The 18684-nt window shown below is 46.8% G+C and overlaps 1 protein-coding gene across 1 annotated transcript in view; it reads right to left on the reverse strand.

Moving 5' to 3' along the window:
• The window catches only part of CORIN (corin, serine peptidase), an 83270-nt gene that overhangs the window by 27355 nt on the left and 37231 nt on the right, over positions 1–18684 (reverse strand). Inside the window, exons 6-9 of the mRNA XM_032223668.1 lie at positions 8303–8416; positions 6246–6353; positions 5324–5434; positions 2191–2307 (exon numbers count right to left, since the gene is read on the reverse strand). Of these exons, the coding sequence (XP_032079559.1) occupies positions 2191–2307; positions 5324–5434; positions 6246–6353; positions 8303–8416 (450 nt within the window). The remainder of the gene's footprint in view (positions 1–2190; positions 2308–5323; positions 5435–6245; positions 6354–8302; positions 8417–18684) is intronic.

Genomic DNA, 18684 nt, shown 5'->3' on the forward strand with positions numbered 1-18684 from the left:
AGGTTGCAATCTATCATTGTTCAATTATTCCATATTTTCTCTTCTTAGTACTTTTATTTTGTTGCATAAAAATGTATACGCTAGTATTCCCCCTTCTCTTGTTTCTATCACTTATTCTAACTTTTAATCTTGTCACCCTTTACCAAAAGACTTTTTTCTTTCAATCCTATCTAACTTGTAATCATGTCACCTACTTAAAAAGAAAAAGAAAAGAAAGAGAGAGAGAGAAAAGCAAATGCAAATCAGAAAAGGAGAGATCATCCAAAAATCTTATCTCTATCGGTGAATTATATCATAGGGACACAATAGCCATATATGGATGTGGGAATTGGTGGCTGTCGCATATTGCAAGTAATCTTTGCTTGTTTTAGTCCAGGGCCCTCATAAATGAGCTTCATCTAAGCATGGAACAAAGAAGGTGGTACAACAGTGGTACATAGAAGGAAGTATGCAGTGGAGTACCCCAAAACTCTGTTTTAGGGCAAGTACTCTTCAACATCTTCATCAATGATTTGGATGAGAGAATAAATGGGGAAGTCATCAAATTTGCAGGTGACACCAAGCTGGCAGGAATAGCCAACACTCCAGAAGACAGGCTTAAGATACAGAAGGATCTTGACAAACCTGAACATTGGGCATTATCTAACAAAATGAAAATCAATGGTGAAAAGAGTAAGGTTCTACATTTAGGCAAGAAAAACGAAATGCACAGGTACAGTATAGGTGGTACCTTGCTCAATAGTAGTAACTGTAAGAGGGATCTTGGAGTCCTAGTGGACAACCATTTAAATAGGAGCCAGCCGTGTGCAGCAGCTGCCAAAAAAGCCAACACAGTTCTAGGCTACATAAACAGAGGGATAGAATCAAGATCACGTGAAGTATTAATACCACTTTATAATGCCTTGGTAAGGCCACACTTGGAATACTGCATCCAGTTTGGTCACCACGATGTAGAAAAGATGTGGAGACTCTAGGAAGAGTGCAGAGAAGAGCAACAAAAAGGATTAGGGGACTGGAGGCTAAAGCATATGAAGAACGGTTGCAGGACCTGGGTATGTCTAGTTTCAGATAAAGAAGGACTAGGGGGGACATGATAGCAGTGTTCCAATATCTCAGGGGTTGCCACAAAGAAGAGGGAGTCAAACTATTCTCCAAGGCACCTGAGGGTAGAACAAGAAGCAGTGGGTGGAAACTAATCAAGGAGAGAAGCAACTTAGAACTGAGGAGAAATTTCTTGACAGTTAGAACAATTAATCTGTGGAACAACTTGCCTCCAAAAGTTGTGAATGCCACAACACTGGAAGTCTTTAAGAAGATGTTGGATAGCCATTTGTCTGAAACGGTATAGGGTTTCCTGCCTAGGCAGGGGGTTGGACTAGAAGACTTCCAAGGTCCCTTCCAACTCTGCTATTGTATTGTATTGTATTGAATAAATCAAAACAATGGTATATAGAAAAATGGGGACTCTGCAGAAGTATTATGAGACTCCAAACCAATATAACCGTGATGGCGAACCTGTGGCACATGTGCCAGAGGTGGCACGCAGCGCCCTATGTGGGCACGCGAGCCGTCGCCCCAGTCCAGCTCTATGGCATATGCGTTCACGTCTCCCAGCAGCCAGCTAGTCTTCAGGTCTCTGCTGTGCAGGGGCAGGGCACATATTGGAAGGGGGGCGCATGCACAGGGGGTGGGGTACATGTGGGGGAGCGTGAGTGCATGTGGGGGTGCCTGCACAGGGGATGGAGTGCATGCACAGGGGTGGGGCACATGCAGAGGGCTGTGCGCCTTGCATTTTGGGAGTTCGGGCGCGTGCATGCTTTGGGCAGTCGGTCCAGAAAAGGTTAGCCATCACTGCTATATGACGTTCTCACAATATATTGTGTTCTGAGTTACAAAGCACATTGAACACTGGGGTGTTTATCAAACGAACAATCTCAGCCACCATCCTCAAAAGAACCCATAGAACAAAGTAAATATCATTTTTCCAATGGAAGCTCTTAAATCAGGGTTGTCAAATTCCCAGCCCGTGGGTCAAATGCGTCACGGGCTGGCCATGCCCGGTTTAGCAAAGTGGGGGGGAAGCCTAATAGGTCATGTGACACCACCATGATGACGTGAGTTTGACGCTCCTATCTTAGAGCTTTTCTCCAGCAATTTGAGTAGGGAACAAGGTAAGTAGTAGACCCTTACTTCCACCGCAATTCTCTTCATCACTTCCATCCTTGCAATCATTGTCTCCATCACACTGGAAAGCACTGGGCACACACTGCCCGTTTCTGCATTCCACCAGTCCTTGGCTGTGGCATGCTGGAAACAAGAAGACGGTCACTTTATAGGTTTTTCTATTAGCAGATTTTTTATTATTATTTTTTTCCCTTCTACAACACCTTACAGTCATTACATCAACATTGTTATGTCATCATACCTGTACATGTATATAATATTTCACTTCTATATTTACACACCTTTATACACAATTCTATATATATTTATATAAATTTTTTTTTGGCTTAATTAATTTTATTCTTGTTTTGCAGCCATTTGTACCAATTGTTCCAAATTTCACAATATTCCGACTCTTCTTTATCTTTTAATTTCAGTGTTAATTTGTCCATCTCTGCACAATCCAAAGTTTTTTTAATCACTAATTCGTCCGAGGGGAGTATTATTTTGTTTCCAGCATTGGGCAAATGCTATTCTAGCTGTAGTTAGCAGATGTGTTAATATGTACTTAATTTTCTTTGTATATTTCCCTTTGATTATTCCCAGCAGAAAGATTTCGGGTTTGTATTTTATCTGTTCTCCTGGAATTTCTTGCACCCATTTCCAAATTTTTGTCCAATATTTTTGTGTTTCCGGGCAGGTCCACCATATGTGGTAAAAAGTCCCTTGTACTTTTTTACACTTCCAGTAGGTCGCCTTCATGTTTGGGTACACTTTATAGTGTATGCATTTTATAGACTTTTCATTTCCCATAAATTACAATGACTTACTTCATTCATATACGGGCATGTCAGAAAACCTACAATACAAAATAGGATACGGATAGGATATTTCTGTTACACGGTTAAAATAATGAAGAAATAACATGTAGGAAATCAGCACCCACCTCTCTGCTAGAAAATTGAAATATTTTAGGAAATATTTAAAAAAAGGCAGGATATTTCCCCTAAAAGGGAGGCAGAAACTCAGCTCCCCTCCCCACCTTTGTCAATGGGCCATTAAGGCCCAGGCCAGTCTATTCCACATAACAAAGATCTACCTCCTTCAGGCAGAGCCATAATACGAATTTCCCAAAGCCCTTTCATTACATCATCACCCAGCAAGAGTCAACCAAGCCTGGGACTCAGGACAACCTACAGAGTTGCTCATGCATGGCCTCATGGGAGTCTGACAACCAATCAGAACACAAGCTACAAATTCAAAAGCCCAGAGAGGGCATAAAACCCAGGAACTCTCAGCATCTCTTCCCTTTTTTTGCCCAGGACCTCAAACCATGTGGTCCTGTCCATCATCAATAAACCTTCTTTCCAAGCAACTTCAATGAATCCAGTGTCTTTTCCCCCCACTTGGAACTGAACCCAGAAGGATATTTCTTCAAAAAAAGCAAAGGGTAAAAGTTTGTTCTCCGAGTTTGTGGGCAGGAAACCAAACCAAACTTGGCAAACAAACCTTTATTCTCATCCTATACCTGAGCTATAGATATTCACCACTACTGCAGATAAGCAAAGGGCCACCTTGATATAGTGCCGAAGCACCAGGCCATGACCCAGGTGAATTCTAGACCCATCTTAAGCAACCTAGAACTAAGGAGAAATTTCCTAACAGTGAGAATGATTAACTAGTGGAACAGAAGTTGCCTTCAGAAGTTGTGGGTGCTCCATCACTGAAGGGTTTTAAGAAGAGACTAGACAGCTGTGGTGGCGCAGTGGTTAGAGTGCAGTATTGCGGGCTACTTCTGCTGACTGCACATGTTTGCTAGTTGTCTCCGGCTCTAGAGGGGCGGTGCTCATCTCCGTTTCTAAACCGAAGAGCCAACGCTGTCCGAAGACGTCTCCGTGGTCATGTGGCTGGCATGACTAAATGCCAAAGGCGCATGGAGTGCTGTTACCTTCCCACCAAAGGTGGTTCCTATTTTTCTACTTGCATTTTTACATGCTTTTGAATTTCTAGGTTGGCAGAAGCTGGGACAAGTAACGGGAGCTCACTCCATTACGTGGCGCTAGGGATTCGAACTGCCAAACCTTTGTTCGACAAGCTCAGCATCTTAGCCGCTTACCTATATTCCCTTTTCTGAAGCCCAGCTGTTTTCCTCCCCAGCAGTAATGTGGAAGGTGATTTCTCTGTAAACTGTGCACATGCCCGCATGCTCAGTGAGCTGATTGTTAAAACTGGTAGGATCCCACCCATGGGATCTATGGATTTAAAAAGTGCTGAGACACTGTATGAAATTATAATGTCCTCCTCTTAAGCCCGAAGCCAGCCAGGTGACTTTGGGTCAGCATTGGGAAAGAGGCAATGGCCAACCACTTCCAAAAATCTTGCAACGAAAACTGCAGGGACTTGTCCAGAGGTGCCGTATTTTTCGGAGTATAAGATGCACCAAGGTTTTGAAGAGGCAAAATATATAAAAAAAGCTTTTGCACTCCGCAAACCTCCCAAAAACGGCCTGTTTTTTTGTGAAAACAGGCCCTTTTTTTCAAAAATAAGGGCATGAATAGCCTTTAGGAAACTTGTAGAGAGCTCCTGGGTGGTGGTGGAGGGGACAGCCCATTTTTTGTTCAAAAAAGGGCATGGCTAGCCTTTAGGAAGCTTATAGAGTGCTCCCGAGGGGTGGGGGGAAATGAGCAAACAACTGCCTGTTTTTCACTCATTTTTGCCCTCCCCATCCCCTAGGAGCACTCTGGAAGCCTCTTAAAAGTCATGCACGACCATTTTGGTGAAGGGGGCGGGATTGCGAGAGGCAAAAAATGCTGTATTCAGTGTATAAGATGCACCCAGATTTTCAGCGTCTATTTTTGAGGGGAAAAGGTTTGTCTTATACTCCAAAAATTACGGTAATTGCCAAGAGTCACCCCTGACTCAAAGGCATACACACCAGCAAAGAATAATCACAGGATTTGGAAGAGATCCACATAGTACATAACTAATGCTATACTACTAAGATAACTTAGCAAAGTAGCATTTTACCTGTAAACTTTGTATCTGAAGTGATATTTTTGGATTATGCCGGATGAGAGACTTCAGATAAGATCCCCAAGGAAATCTATATATGAAGATGCTACACTTCTTTTATCAAAACACAAACTATCTACTAACTTACAACAGTTGGTTTCGTCTGATTTGTCGAGGCAATCAGGATCACCGTCGCAGATCCAATCCAGGGCTATGCATCTCCCATCTCCACACTGATATTGAGTCACGACATTACAATCTTTAATAGATAACATCGACAAACACAGACAATATTTCTTCGTTACTTTGCAGAAAAACTGGCTAGCAGGATGCTGACTTAAGAAATTCTTTTCTTCTGTTATCCACACGGATGTACAGTAAGTGTAATCATTAAGAACATTGACTGGAATTCAGTGGGCCATTTTAGCTAATCTTCTGTTTATATTCCAGATTCAACAGGAGTGGTGCAGTGGCCAGGAGGGGGAGCTCTCGCCCTCACAATCCGGAGGCTGTGAGTTCGAATCCTAGGTAGAAGCAGATATTTCTCTCTCTGGGCACCACGAGAATAAATCTGCTGAATATAGTTCTGCGTTGGCAACAGGAAGGGCACCCGGCTAGTAAACAGCACCATTCAGTTGCCCAAACCCTACAAGGGATTATGGGGTCGTTAAAAGAAGAAGAAGAAGAAGAAGAAGAAGAAGAAGAAGAAGAAGAAGAAGATGATTCCAGATTCAACAGAATATGAAAATACATTTTCCAACCTCAACAATATCTTATTTTCAAAGTTGCTGATTTCCTCCCTAAAATTATTATTTTTGAAAGTGGTCCTTATTATCTTTAAGAGCATATTTCATGCTTGACAATCTGTTCCTTGAAAAACAAGCTGTATGAAAACCCTACAGTACCGTCTGAAATACAGTGGCACTTTTAAAAGCAAGCAATGCCCAGTCTGCATCATTCATCAAAAGTTAGTACTCATTGGAAATAGGGGGAATTCAAGTACTCCTACTTTAATCTTTTGCGATTAAACCACTTCCCCCAAGCTTTAAAAAAAAGTATTTTTCCTTTACCACAATTCTGTTCGTCACTAAAATCTCCGCAATCATCATAACCATCACAAACAAAGGTATAATTGAGGCATCTCCCAGTGTCGCAGCGGAAAAGCTCTTCACTGCAATCTGCAAAACAGAAGTATGTTCTTTAAAAAGCTTAGTTTGGTTGAACCAAGATAGTCCCTTCCCCCAAGCGAAAGATTAATTCCTGATATTTTACAAATTATTCGATAACGTTTAAAATTAACGCTAGTTTCATTCTTTCAATAGCGCCAAGTAAGCCAATGATCTACTCCAGGGGTTGCTGGGGGTTTGCAAGGGTTCGGAAGAATCTCTAGTTAAGATTCTGTGCAGTTCGGAGAACACCCAAATCCTACTCCTGGCTGGCCCCGCCCATGCCTCCTCTCCCAGGAGTCTCCATGCAGTCCGTTTGGGATGCAGGTTAAGTGCAGGGCATGTGCGGAGGCTCGGGAAGGGCAAAAATACTGGAAGTTCGGAAAGGCCAGAAATGGGCCTATTTCCAGCCTCCAGAGCCCGGGGAGGGGAAAACCCCCCCGCGCTGTGGTGCAGGAGGCCGACTAAGCCATGCCCACCCAGCAACCGGGCAGAGAACCCCTTGCTAAAAATTTTGAAGCCCACCCCTGATCTACTCCTGCTTTAAGGAGGCCATTAGACATACCTTCCCTTCACTCAGAAGAGTTGGAGATTGAAACTGGCTGGTTTCAAATATAGTATTTCTGACTATAATAATCAAGAAGGTTGCACAGGCCTGTCTGGAAGATTTTCTCAGCATAATCCAGTCAGGACTATCTAAGAACCTAATATTGTTGGAACCCTGCTGTAATTGTAATTGTAATTTAATAAATTTATATGCCGCCCAATCCCGTAGGACTCCGGGCGGCTTACAAAATGCAAGAGTAAAAATAAAAGTTAAAATATAGGGAAAGAGAAAACAGATTTAAAAGCAACACACCATACACTCAACCTAGGTGGGGCTGGACCTCGTTCATGGGGTCAACAGCCCCAGGCCTGCCGGAACAGCCAGGTTTTAGTGGCTTTTCGGAAGGCCGAGAGAGTGGGAAGGGTCCAAATCTCTGCGGGTAGGTCGTTCCACAGGGCCGGAGCAGCTATAGAGAAGGCCCTCCCCCGAGGGGTCGTCAGCCGGCATTGTCCAGCCGACGGCACCCGGAGAAGGCCCAGCCTGTGAGATCTTATCGGCCATTGGGAGATATGTGGCAGGAGGTGGTCTTGCAGATATCCGGGTCCTAGGCCATGTAGGGCTTTAAAGGTGATAACCAGCACCTTGAAGCGCGTTTGGAGACTGATAGGAAGCCAGTGCAGCTCGCGGAGGATAGATGTAACATGGGTGTATCTAGGTACACCCGATATCGCTCGCGTGGCTGCATTCTGGACCAGCTGTAGTCTCCGAACACTCTTCAGGGGCAGCCCCATGTAGAGCTGGAATTAAACCAAGACTTATCTTAGTTTAGGATTTTGTTTTCGATAGTGGCCAATGGTCACGAAACATTAGAGGTAGCGGAAATTTTGAGTAGTTCAGAGAACCGGCAAATACCACCTCTGGCTGGCCCCAGAGTCGGGTGGGAATGGGGATTATGCAATATCTTTCCCCCAGGAGTGGGGATTTTGCAGTATCCTTCCCCTGCCAAGCCCACCAACCCACGCCCACAGAACCGATAGTAAAAAAATTGAATTTCACCACTGCTTCCTTCCCAAATTAAAGAATATTTTTGTTTGATCCTACTCATTACTTTGGTTGCCCACTTCTGAGAATAGATTCAAACTTACGACTTCATGTTTCACTTGGCAACCACATAACTCAGACTTATGGCCATTGGATTCATTTAATGACTGCTGTAAAACATCATAAAATTAGGTCCAGTCCTGTAGTCTCCTCAACATCACATGACTTACAACCAAAATTCCAGTGTTAGTTGCTATTGTAGGTCAAGGACCACCTATTATACAGATACAGTGGATGAGTACAAGTTCACTCCAATAGCTGTAATGTTGTTTTTCGCCTTAATATTTTGTCTAACGCAACTTAGGCAACTTACTGCAATGCAATTCATCGCTCCAGTCATCACAATCATTAAAGCCATTGCACTGCAGAATCCTTGGGATGCAAACCCCACTTCTGCACAAGAAGCTTCCATCTTCTTCACAAAGTACTGAAAAACAAAAAAAATAAGGAACAGGATAATAGCGTCTCTTAGATTGAAAACCAAAAGTACTTCCCAACATTCCTTTGAGAGGGCATTAGATAACCTCAAGCTCCAACTGTTAGCAAGTCCAATTTAAAATTATATCCCACTAGCCGATAACTCAGGTATTTATTTCTCCTAACTCTGTATTAGGTTGGAGCTCCCTTGTGGAGTACTGTGACGCCGTTACCATGGTATACCATCTAGAAAATGTGGCAAGCTTTGGTAATGAGCCATGTATATATAACTTACTTCTGCAAACTACAAAGATTTGTCTGGAGGCAGTATGCACAATCCTGTTTTGATGTTGTCTGAAGGAAACCATGAACAGGAAACCAAATTAGATTAATCTCACAATGAAGGTGAGAAATTTACTCTACTGAAGAAACATGCAAGTGTTTCTCATCAGATTCCTATGGTTCAGTCTGATTCAAGGAGACAAAGGCTGCTTTTTCCTGTCCACTGCATTTCATTTTGAAATCAATCTTCTGAATTTTTATAATTGAAACCTGCTCATGCACATAATACACCGCGGTGCTCACACAATGCTGTGACTCACAATACTGATTTCCGAAGAGCTCTACTCCTCTGTGGGTGCCTTGCTTGGAGGATTATGAAGGCATCTATTGGCCATCCGGGAACTGAATGGTGGACAGGATTCTTACAGCAATAAATGTTGGAAGGGCCGTTTAAAAAAGGAACATTTTACCATTTGTGGTGGTCGTGCAAAATAAACTCCAAAATGTTGGAAAGAAATACAACAAAACATCCAGAAAATTCTGAAAGTAAAATTTGAACTGAAGCCACAAATACAATACAATAGCAGAGTTGGAAGGGGACTTGGAGGTCTTCTAGTCCAACCCCTTGCCTAGGCAGGAAACCCTATACCGTTTCAGACAAATGGCTATCCAACATCTTCTTAAAGGCTTCCAGTGTTGGGGCATTCACAACTTCTGGAGGCAACTTCTGTTCCACTGATTAATTGTTCTAACTGTCAGGAAATTTCTCCTGAGTTCTAAGCTACTTCTCTCCTTGATTAGTTTCCACCCATTGCTTCTTGTCCTACCCTCAAGTGCTTTGGAGAATAGTTTGACTCCCTCTTCTTTGTGGCAACCCCTGAGATATTGGAACAATGTTATCATGTCTCCCCTGGTCCTTCATTAAACTAGACATACCCAGTTCCTGCATTCTTCATATGTTTTAGCCTCCAGTCCCCTAATCCTCTTTGTTGCTCTTCTCTGCACTCTTTCTAGAGTCTCCATATCTTCTTTACATCGTGGCGACCAAAACTGGATGCAGTATTCCCAGTGTGGCCTTATCAAGGCATTATAAAGTGGTATTAACACTTCACGTGATCTTGATTCTATCCCTCTGTTTATGCAGCCTAGAACTGTGTTGGCTTTTTTGGCAGCTGCTGCACAAAAACGATTTTAAAAATGATAGTAAAATGATTTTTACTAGGCATGATTCTAGAGTGTACAAACGAAAAACATCACAACTTATTAAGATATATGCTGATAGTGGCAAGGATTAATCACTCCCCCAAAATTGCAGGGAATACAACTGAAAGACCAAAATGGGTGAATATAGATCAATGGAAAAAAGAATAACTACCATTACCATAAAGTCTAACTAAATTCAAGCAAGAACAGCTCCCTTATATATGACATATCATGAGCCACGATGGCGCAGTGTTTAGAGTGCAGTACTGCAGGCTACTTCTGCTGCCTGCCGGCTGCCTGCAATTTGGCAGTTCAAATCTCACCAGGCTCAAGATTGACTCAGCCTTCTATCCTTCCGGGGTCAGTAAAACGAGGACCCAGATTGTTGGAGGCAATAGGCTGACTCTGTAAACTGCCTAGAGAGGGCTGTAAAGCACTGTAAAGAGGTATATAAGTGCCATTCTTGTTGCTATCATACAGAAAAGCAAGTTAAGACAATTAGTATTTGGTTTAAAACAGAAACTGTTGAAAAAATAATAATAGAAATGAGTCGTAACTGCAGTCTTGCCTTAAGACGAAGCCAGCTGTCAGGACTGCTTCACTTAGTAACCAAGAAAGAAACCACTCAACCCCAAGAGCCAAGGTGGCGCAGTGGTTAAATGCAGCGCTGCAGGCTACTTCAGCTGACTGCAGTTCTGCAGTTCGGCTGTTCAAATCTCACCGGCTCAGGGTTGACTCAGCCTTCCATCCTTCCGAGGTGGGTAAAATGAGGACCCGGATTGTGGTGGGGGCAATATGCTGACTCTGTAAACCGCTTAGAGAGGGCTGAAAGCCCTATGAAGCGGTATACAAGTCTAACTGCTATTGCTATTGCTATTGCTATTGCTATTTTGCAGAATTAAGAGTACTTTTACTGGTTATAAGTAAATAGAAGCTAAGCAAAGCTGGATCTGAGATAAAAGCGCGTGCAAGCATAGATATCAATGTATGACCCATTCCCTTCCCCTTGGTAACCCCAGCCCATAGTCCAATCCAATTACTCCACAGGTGTCATGTGGGAGACATCTTCAAAAACCATCATCAGGTTGGTATGCCGGACAGTTGGCCTTGGCGGGAAACTCCTCTCCCCGCTACATGCGCAGTAGATGGTGAGAACAACTCGCTTCTTACAGTCCCTCCTGTACAGAATATTTCCCACACCCAAATACCATGCCCCCCCTCCCTGTTTCAATGGCAGCCGAAAAGCAAGCAGCAAAACAGAGGCTGACACCAGCTGAGTGACCTTGAGCCACTCTTAGTCTCAGACTTAGAAATCAGGCAAGATTCTGGTCTTGTTATTAAAGGACATTCCATTTTACGCTTGTCTCAGCTTTCGTTACTGGACGGAGGAGGGGATTAGAACAGATATCTATGCTCTCAGGATTACAAAACTCTTCAGCTTAAACCCTGTGCGGACTAGTGAGGTTGTTTTTCCCATAGAATCAAAGCACTGGGGCACATGCCCATATCAACAATAAACAGCTCGGGGCTGCCTCTCAGTCAGTTGTTGTTCTAAGTCTTCCAGCAAAAGTTCTCCGGGAAACGCAAAGTCTCTCTTTGAGCCAAAATTCCAGAGTTTTCAAAGCTTGCTCCAGTCCATTAGTACAGTAAAGACATATTTTTGTGGGTGTGAAGAGATTGGTTTTGTTTTTTCTTGGAAAACATGACACAGATTTATTTTCACAAAACTGCAACGGGAACGGCTTCCTTGGAATCAAAATGTTAATCCTGTTATCACTCATCCCATCTTTTTGCTCTTTAAGACTTATTCGTTGACGCTGTCCCTTAGCTGAATCTCCTCAGGCCTCAGGTAAATGGAGACAAATCTTTCTCATCCAACAACAAGGATGTTGTGAGGACCTGAATATAGTTTAGTTTATATTTCCTTGGGGCATTTATGGCTGTAATGGAAACCTCCCATCCCATGGATCTGGGGAAATCTTGTTTAGCACAGTATGACAACATGACAGCTGCAGCCATCGTTGATATGGGGACTCTGGCCAAGAAGGCCACTATTGTGGTCCACTGGTGGCCTGTGGAGCTGGCAGCAGAGTCGGACAGTGAGGAGGTGGGGGAGGAACATGGGCCAGTCCTGAAGTAGGCTCAGACGAGGGCTCTGCGTAGGAGGCCGAGAGGGGCAAAGGCCATCTGATAGTGATGTGCTGCCCCCAAAAGCCTCCAGAGCGTCCGAAGTCTGACATCAGTGAAGCAGAAGAACAGTGTGAGCCTGTTCCCAGTGCGCGGCTGCGCAGAGCTACCAGAAGGCAAGAACAGTTAAGAAAAAAGGGGCAACTAGTGGTCTCCTGCAAACTCCACTCCCCTTTCGCTCCTCTTTTATTACCTCTGGGAGGGGCCATTCACCGTCCACCTGTGGCCTTACTCCCAAGTCGACCCCTGTTCTTTAGCTGTTCCCTTCATCTGACAACTCTGAGCATCACACACTGGGAACAGGCTCCAGCTGTTCCTCTGCCTCACTGATGTCTGACTCTGAAGGCAGCTGATAACTGGCATACGGCTCTGGCCCCCTCTCTGCCTCCGACACAAAGTCCTCATCAGAGCCTTCCCAAGACTCCAGGACTGGCCCATCTTCCTCCCGAATGTCCTTACTGTCCGAAACTGCTGGCTACTGGCGGGCCACAACAATTGTGTACAACCTAGTGCAATATACTGTAGCTGGGAAAAATAATACATTTTACTGAGATCATGTACACAGCAATGTCTGGAGACCACGCTTATTCCTGATGAGTCACAAGCAACATTACAATGAAACCTCTCTGATTATGGGCCTGTCTGACTCAATTTGGAGGAGAGCTCGGTACGTTCTGACCTTGCAACTCCAGGGACGGCATGTTCTCCGGTATCTGCAGATGAGACAGGAGCTGCACACAAGTTTGCAAGACTGGCCACCACATTTCAGCTGTCAGGGAATCAGCCCCCTGTTACAGAAGCAAATCTGCAGGTCGAGTCCCCTGATTTGGAGAAAACAAAACATCCTCCGCCTTCATACGTGACACAAAGATCAAGAAAGTGGGACGAGGTTTTCAGTAAGGACCCTTGAAAAGAGAAATACACAATTCTGGGCCAGAGAACTTCCATGGGAAACAACACTCCAGCCTTGAGTATGACCTCCTGAATATGTGTAGTTCCTAATTTGCTGACTGAGCTTTAGATGAGGATAAAGCTACATTCAGCTCCAATTCTTTGATTTATCTGTATGAAACTTTGCGTCTACTCATCTCAAACGATCTAAGCCCAAGAGCTCACTGTAACAGCGTTGCCCAAAAACCACTAAGAGTTGTTAACCTAATTTTGCGAAGCTTCTTCTCCGGCAACATTATACTGCGAACTAGGGGATACAAAACCTTTGCATTGTATTTGTATTTGTATTTATTAAAATTTATAGGCCGCCCTTTTCCCTGAGGGGACTCAGGGCGGCTTACAATCACAAGGGAGGGGGGTGCAGTATCAAAAAACAAAACAAAATGTGAACAAAGAAAAATAATAAAACACAACTTTCGTTCAGCAATCAAACACTCGGGCGGGTGAATTGGGAACCTATCCCCAGGCCTGCTGGGAGAGCCAGATCTTGAGGGCTGCGCGGAAGGTCTGGATGGTGGTGAGGGTACGGATCTCAATGGGGAGATCGTTCCACAGGGTCGGAGCTGCAACAGAAAAGGCTCTCCTCCGTGTGGTCGCCAGTCGGCATTGACTGGCAGATGGGATTCGGAGGAGGCCCAGTCTGTGCGATCTAATTGGTCGAAGGGAGGTAATCGGCAGAAGGCGGTCTCTCAAGTACCCAGATCCACTACCATGGAGTGCTTTAAAGGTGGTCATCAGTACCCTGAAGCGCACCCGGAGACCAACAGGTAGCCAGTGCAGCTCGCGGAGGACGGGTGTAACGTGGGCGAACCGCGGTGCGCCCACTATCACTCGCGCGGCTGCATTCTGGACTAACTGTAGTCGCCGGATGCACTTCAAGGGCAACCCCATGTAGAGCCCATTGCAGTATTCCAGCCTAGAGATCACAAGGGCTCGAGTGACTGTTGTGAGAGCCTCCCGGTCTAGGTAGGGCCGCAACTGGCGGACCAGGCGAACCTGGGCAAATGCCCCCCTGGTCACAGCTGACAGCTGGTGGTCAAAAGTCAGCTGTGGGTCCAGGAGGACTCCTAAGTTGCGGACCCTATCTGAGGGGTATAAAATTTGACCCCCCAGCCTAAGTGTTGGTACATTAGCCAAATTATTGGGAGGGAAGCACAACAGCCACTCGGTCTTGTCCGGGTTGAGTACCAGTTTGTTAGCGCTCATCCAGTTCTTAATGGCCTCTAGACCCTGGTTCATCACGTCCACCGCTTCATTGAGTTGGCACGGGGCGGACAGATACAGTTGCGTATCGTCCGCATATTGGTGGTATTTTATCCCGTGCCTCCGAATGATCTCGCCCAGCGGTTTCATGTATATGTTAAATAGTAGGGGGGATAAGACCGAACCCTGCAGCACCCCACATGTTAGGGGCCTCAGGGACGATCTCTGCCCCCCGACCAACACCGACTGCGACCTGTCCGAGAGGTAGGAGGAGAACCACTGTAAAACAGTGCCTCCCACTCCCACCTCCCGCAGTCGTCGCAGAAGGATACCATGGTCGATGGTATCGAAAGCCGCTGAGAGGTCAAGGAGGACCAGGATGGACGCATAGCCTCCATCTCTGGCCCTCCAGAGATCATCGGTCAATGCGACCAAAGCGGTTTCTGTGCTGTAACCAGGTCTGAAGCCAGACTGGAAGGGGTCAAGATAACTAGCTTCCTCCAAGGCCCGTTGAAGCTGGAAGGCCACCACCTTCTCAACAACCTTCCCGATAAAGGGGAGGTTGGAGACAGGACGAAAGTTGTTTAAAATGGCTGGATCCAAGGATGGTTTCTTCAGGAGGGGTCTCACCACCGCCGTTTTAAGTACGGCGGGGAAGTGCCCCTCCCGAAGGGAGGCGGTCACGACCGCCTGGATCCAGCCATGTGTCACCTCCCTGCTGTTGGCAACCAGCCAGGAGGGACACGGGTCCAGAATACAGGTGGAGGCACTTACAGCTCGAATGGCCTTGTCCACATCCCCAGAGGCAACATCCTGGAACTCAACCCAGAGATGATTTGCCAAGTGGTCCTCCTGTGTCTCGGCTGGATCTACTGCGGTGGAGTCCAGGTCCGACCGAAACCGAGCTACTTTGTCCGCCAAGAATTGAGCATAGTCCTCAGCCCTACCCTGCAAGGGGTCTCCCGCATCCCTCCTGTTAAGGAGGGAGCGGGTTATCCTAAACAGGGCAGCTGGGCGTGACTCGGCGGACGCAACCAAGGCAGAAATGTATGATCTTTTGGCAGTTCTTAATGCTCGGACATAGTCCTTGGTGCAGGTAGTTAGAAGCGCTCGGTTCGCCTCGGACTTATCGGACCTCCACAGGTGCTCTAGGCATCTCCTCCGGCGTTTCCTCTCCCGGAGCTCCTCGGTAAACCAAGGAGGCCTCCAGGATCTACTGACCCGGAGGGGCCGTAGTGGCGCAATCCGATCAAGAGACTCCGCCGCCGCCGAATGCCAGGCGGCAACCAGAGTCTCCGCCGAACTGTGGGCGAGAGTATCAGGAATGACCCCAAGCTCCGTCTGGAACCTCAACGGGTCCATAAGTCGCCTGGGGCGGAACCACCTGGTCGGTTCCTCCTCCCTACGGTGGGGGTTTGGCCTCCGGAAGTCAAGCCTCAGTAGGCAGTGGTCTGACCACGACAGGGGTATGATCTCATTACCCCTCAGACCAAGATCACACATCCACTGCTCCGAGAGGAATACGAGGTCGAGCATGTGGCCCGCTGCATGGGTTGGGCCCCAAATTACCTGGGTCAAGCCCATGGCTGTCATGGAAGCCATGAACTCCTGCGCCCCATCAGAGCGTTCACCGAGCGATGGCAAATTGAAGTCCCCCAGAACTATAAGCCTGGGGAACTCAACTGCCAGCTCGGCTACTGACTCGAGGAGCGAGGGGAGGGATGCTGCAACGCAGTTGGGAGGCAGGTACGTTAGCAGCAAACCCACTTGACCCTTGAGGTCCAACTTTATCAGCAGGGACTCACACCCGACAAGCTCCGGAGCAGGGACCCTACGAGGTAACAGAGACTCCCGGATTACAATAGCCACACCGCCACCCCTTCCCTGGGCTCTCGGCTGATGAAGCACCTGAAATCCCTCTGGGCACATCTCTACAAGGGGGACTCCTCCTTCTGTGCCCAGCCAGGTTTCAGTAATACATGCCAGGTCTGCCCTCTCATCAACAATTAAGTCCCGGATGAGAGGAGCTTTGTGTACAACAGACCTGGCATTTAGCGACAACAGCCTGAGACCAGGGTCCTGACTACTCGCGCCATCTGGTCTTGGAGTGGGGCTCATAGGGCCGGAAGGAGGGATCTCTGTGATGTAGCGAACCCTCCTTCCCCGGTAATGGCCAGCCCTAAAGTCCCCGCCGTATCTGCCCCTCCCCGTAATGACCGTAATGCTCCGACCCACTCCCGTGACAGTAGTCCCCCCAACCACCCCACTGACCCCCGCCTTCCCCGGCAGGCCCTCCGAGTCAAACATTCTCATTTATCCACTCTAACAATTCCCACGTAATATTTAAAACATATAAAATACTATAGTAACAATTAATAAAAGTGGGCCATTCATTCAATTCCAGTAAACTCCCATACACTCAACATACTATTTTAAAATTGCGCAGTTATAATGTATAGTAATATGGAAACAGTGGAGGAAGCGGTGATCCGCTCCTCTCCCTTCTTATGTCCTGGGGAGATGTCCTTGGCCACCAAGTCAAAAGTGCGTAATATATAAGGTGGCTGTATACAAGCAAGATAGAATGTGAAGATCCAAAATTCATAGGCGGCAACCATGTAGTCTTACCCCACTGGTGAAGGTTAGCGGGCTGTATATTCAAAAGTCTCTTTCCTAAAGATGGATAAGGGCCCCAATGTAGGGGGCCAGAGTTCGAGACTGACTTGTGCCACTCTCGCAAATGGAGGGAAAAGTACTGGTGTTTTCGGGGCTCAGTCCTCGCCACTGCAGCCGCCATCCTCTATCGCTCCCTGCTAGCTCAGCCACAATCCTACTCCTCCTAATGGTTAAGTAAGCCGGGAGCAAAGTCCGGAAGAGGCTACAACGACGCAGGGCCCAGTTCAAAAATTGTCCTCTTCCCTGCCCGGGTAAGCACACCAGTCAGCCTAGGACGGCCAGGTCTTTCCTAGGGGCCGCGGGAGAAGGCAGCAGATAATAAATAGTAGGATAGGTAACAGATAGTAAAGTGAGCAAAGATAGATCCGAGGGGGGGGGGGCGTCTGGGGCGGCAGCAAACACAACCATTCAGTCCGCAGTTTCAATGCAGCTTCCGACAGCCCCCTTCTTTAAGATGAAAAACTAAGTTAAAAATTAACCCCTCTCAGCTCACTAGTCACCAGGGCTCACAGTCACAGTCACAGTCACTCGGCTCCAGCAAAGTCAACAGGCTGGCCAGAAAAGGAGGATGTAAAGATGTAAATGCTGTGAGTCAGCTGTTTGGCGCCGCCATCTTTCCCTCCACGCTTTCCTCCACGCTTTCCTTCCAACTCCAGCAGCTGCTGTTCTGCTGCTCAGGGGCGACTGATAGGACCAGGGGCCAGCAGATAAATGGCCAGGGGGCTCACCAGGCAGCACCAGGGGCTTCCAGGAATCCAAGGTGGTAAGGTGGTAAGGGGAGACGCCAAACGTCCGCGCGCCGCTATCGCCGCCGCGCACCGCCGTCGCCGCCGTCCTCACGCAGCTGGACAACCCGGGCTGCCACTGTGGGGAAACGTTAAGCCTCCGGATTTCTTCGGGTCCTTTGGGTTCCGCAGATCTCAGGCTCTCCCAGGGACTCTTTCCAAAAATTTTGCGGTCCGTTTGGAGGCTTCCCGGTGCTTTTTCGCCAAGTTTGCATGGAGCGAAAAAACCCGGTCGCCATTCCAAACCCGCACATGCGCATATGATTGCAGACCAATCCTCGAATACAGCTCTTCTGCCTGGAATACACACTGTATATCGGACATTAATACAACTGAGCGAGTCCAGAGGTATTTCACGAGAAGAGTCCTCCACTCCTCTGCTCACAATAGAATACCCTATGCCACCAGGCTAGAAATTTTGGGCTTGGACAACCTAGAACAGTGATGGCTAACCTTTTCCAGACTGAGTGCCCCAAGTGCATGTGCATGCTTGAGCCTGTTCCCAGTGTGCGCATGCGCAGAGTTGTCAGACGAAGGGAACAGCTAAGGAACAGGAGTTGACTTGGGAGTAAGGCTACAGGTGGACGGTGAATGGCCCCTCCCAGAGGAAATAAAAGAGGAGCGAAAGGGGAGTGGAGTTTTCAGGAGACCACTAGTTCGTTTAATTGGTTCGTGACTCTCTGGCAATCCTTGTCAAGTTTTGCAGCTATCGGCCTGGCAGCTCTCCAAGCCAGTTAAGGTCTGTGACTGTAAATCCTCCCTTGAAAGATTTTATTGGATGTGAATGAGCAGAATTCACAGTCAGTTAATAAAAGGGGTTTTTGACGGAGTTGCTTCATGCTTTTGGTCGGAACAAAATGGTTCTGTAAAATCAGGGGTGGGTTTCTCTCTCCGTTCCAACTGGCTTGGTTGGAACGGGGCCGGCGGTGTCCTCGTGCATGCGCGCAGTGCACGCATGCGTACTAGCGCCTGTGCGATTCTCCAGCTGCTC

The sequence above is a fragment of the Thamnophis elegans genome, chromosome 9 (assembly GCF_009769535.1).
Source record: "Thamnophis elegans isolate rThaEle1 chromosome 9, rThaEle1.pri, whole genome shotgun sequence".
NCBI classification, from domain to species: Eukaryota; Metazoa; Chordata; class Lepidosauria; order Squamata; family Colubridae; genus Thamnophis; species Thamnophis elegans.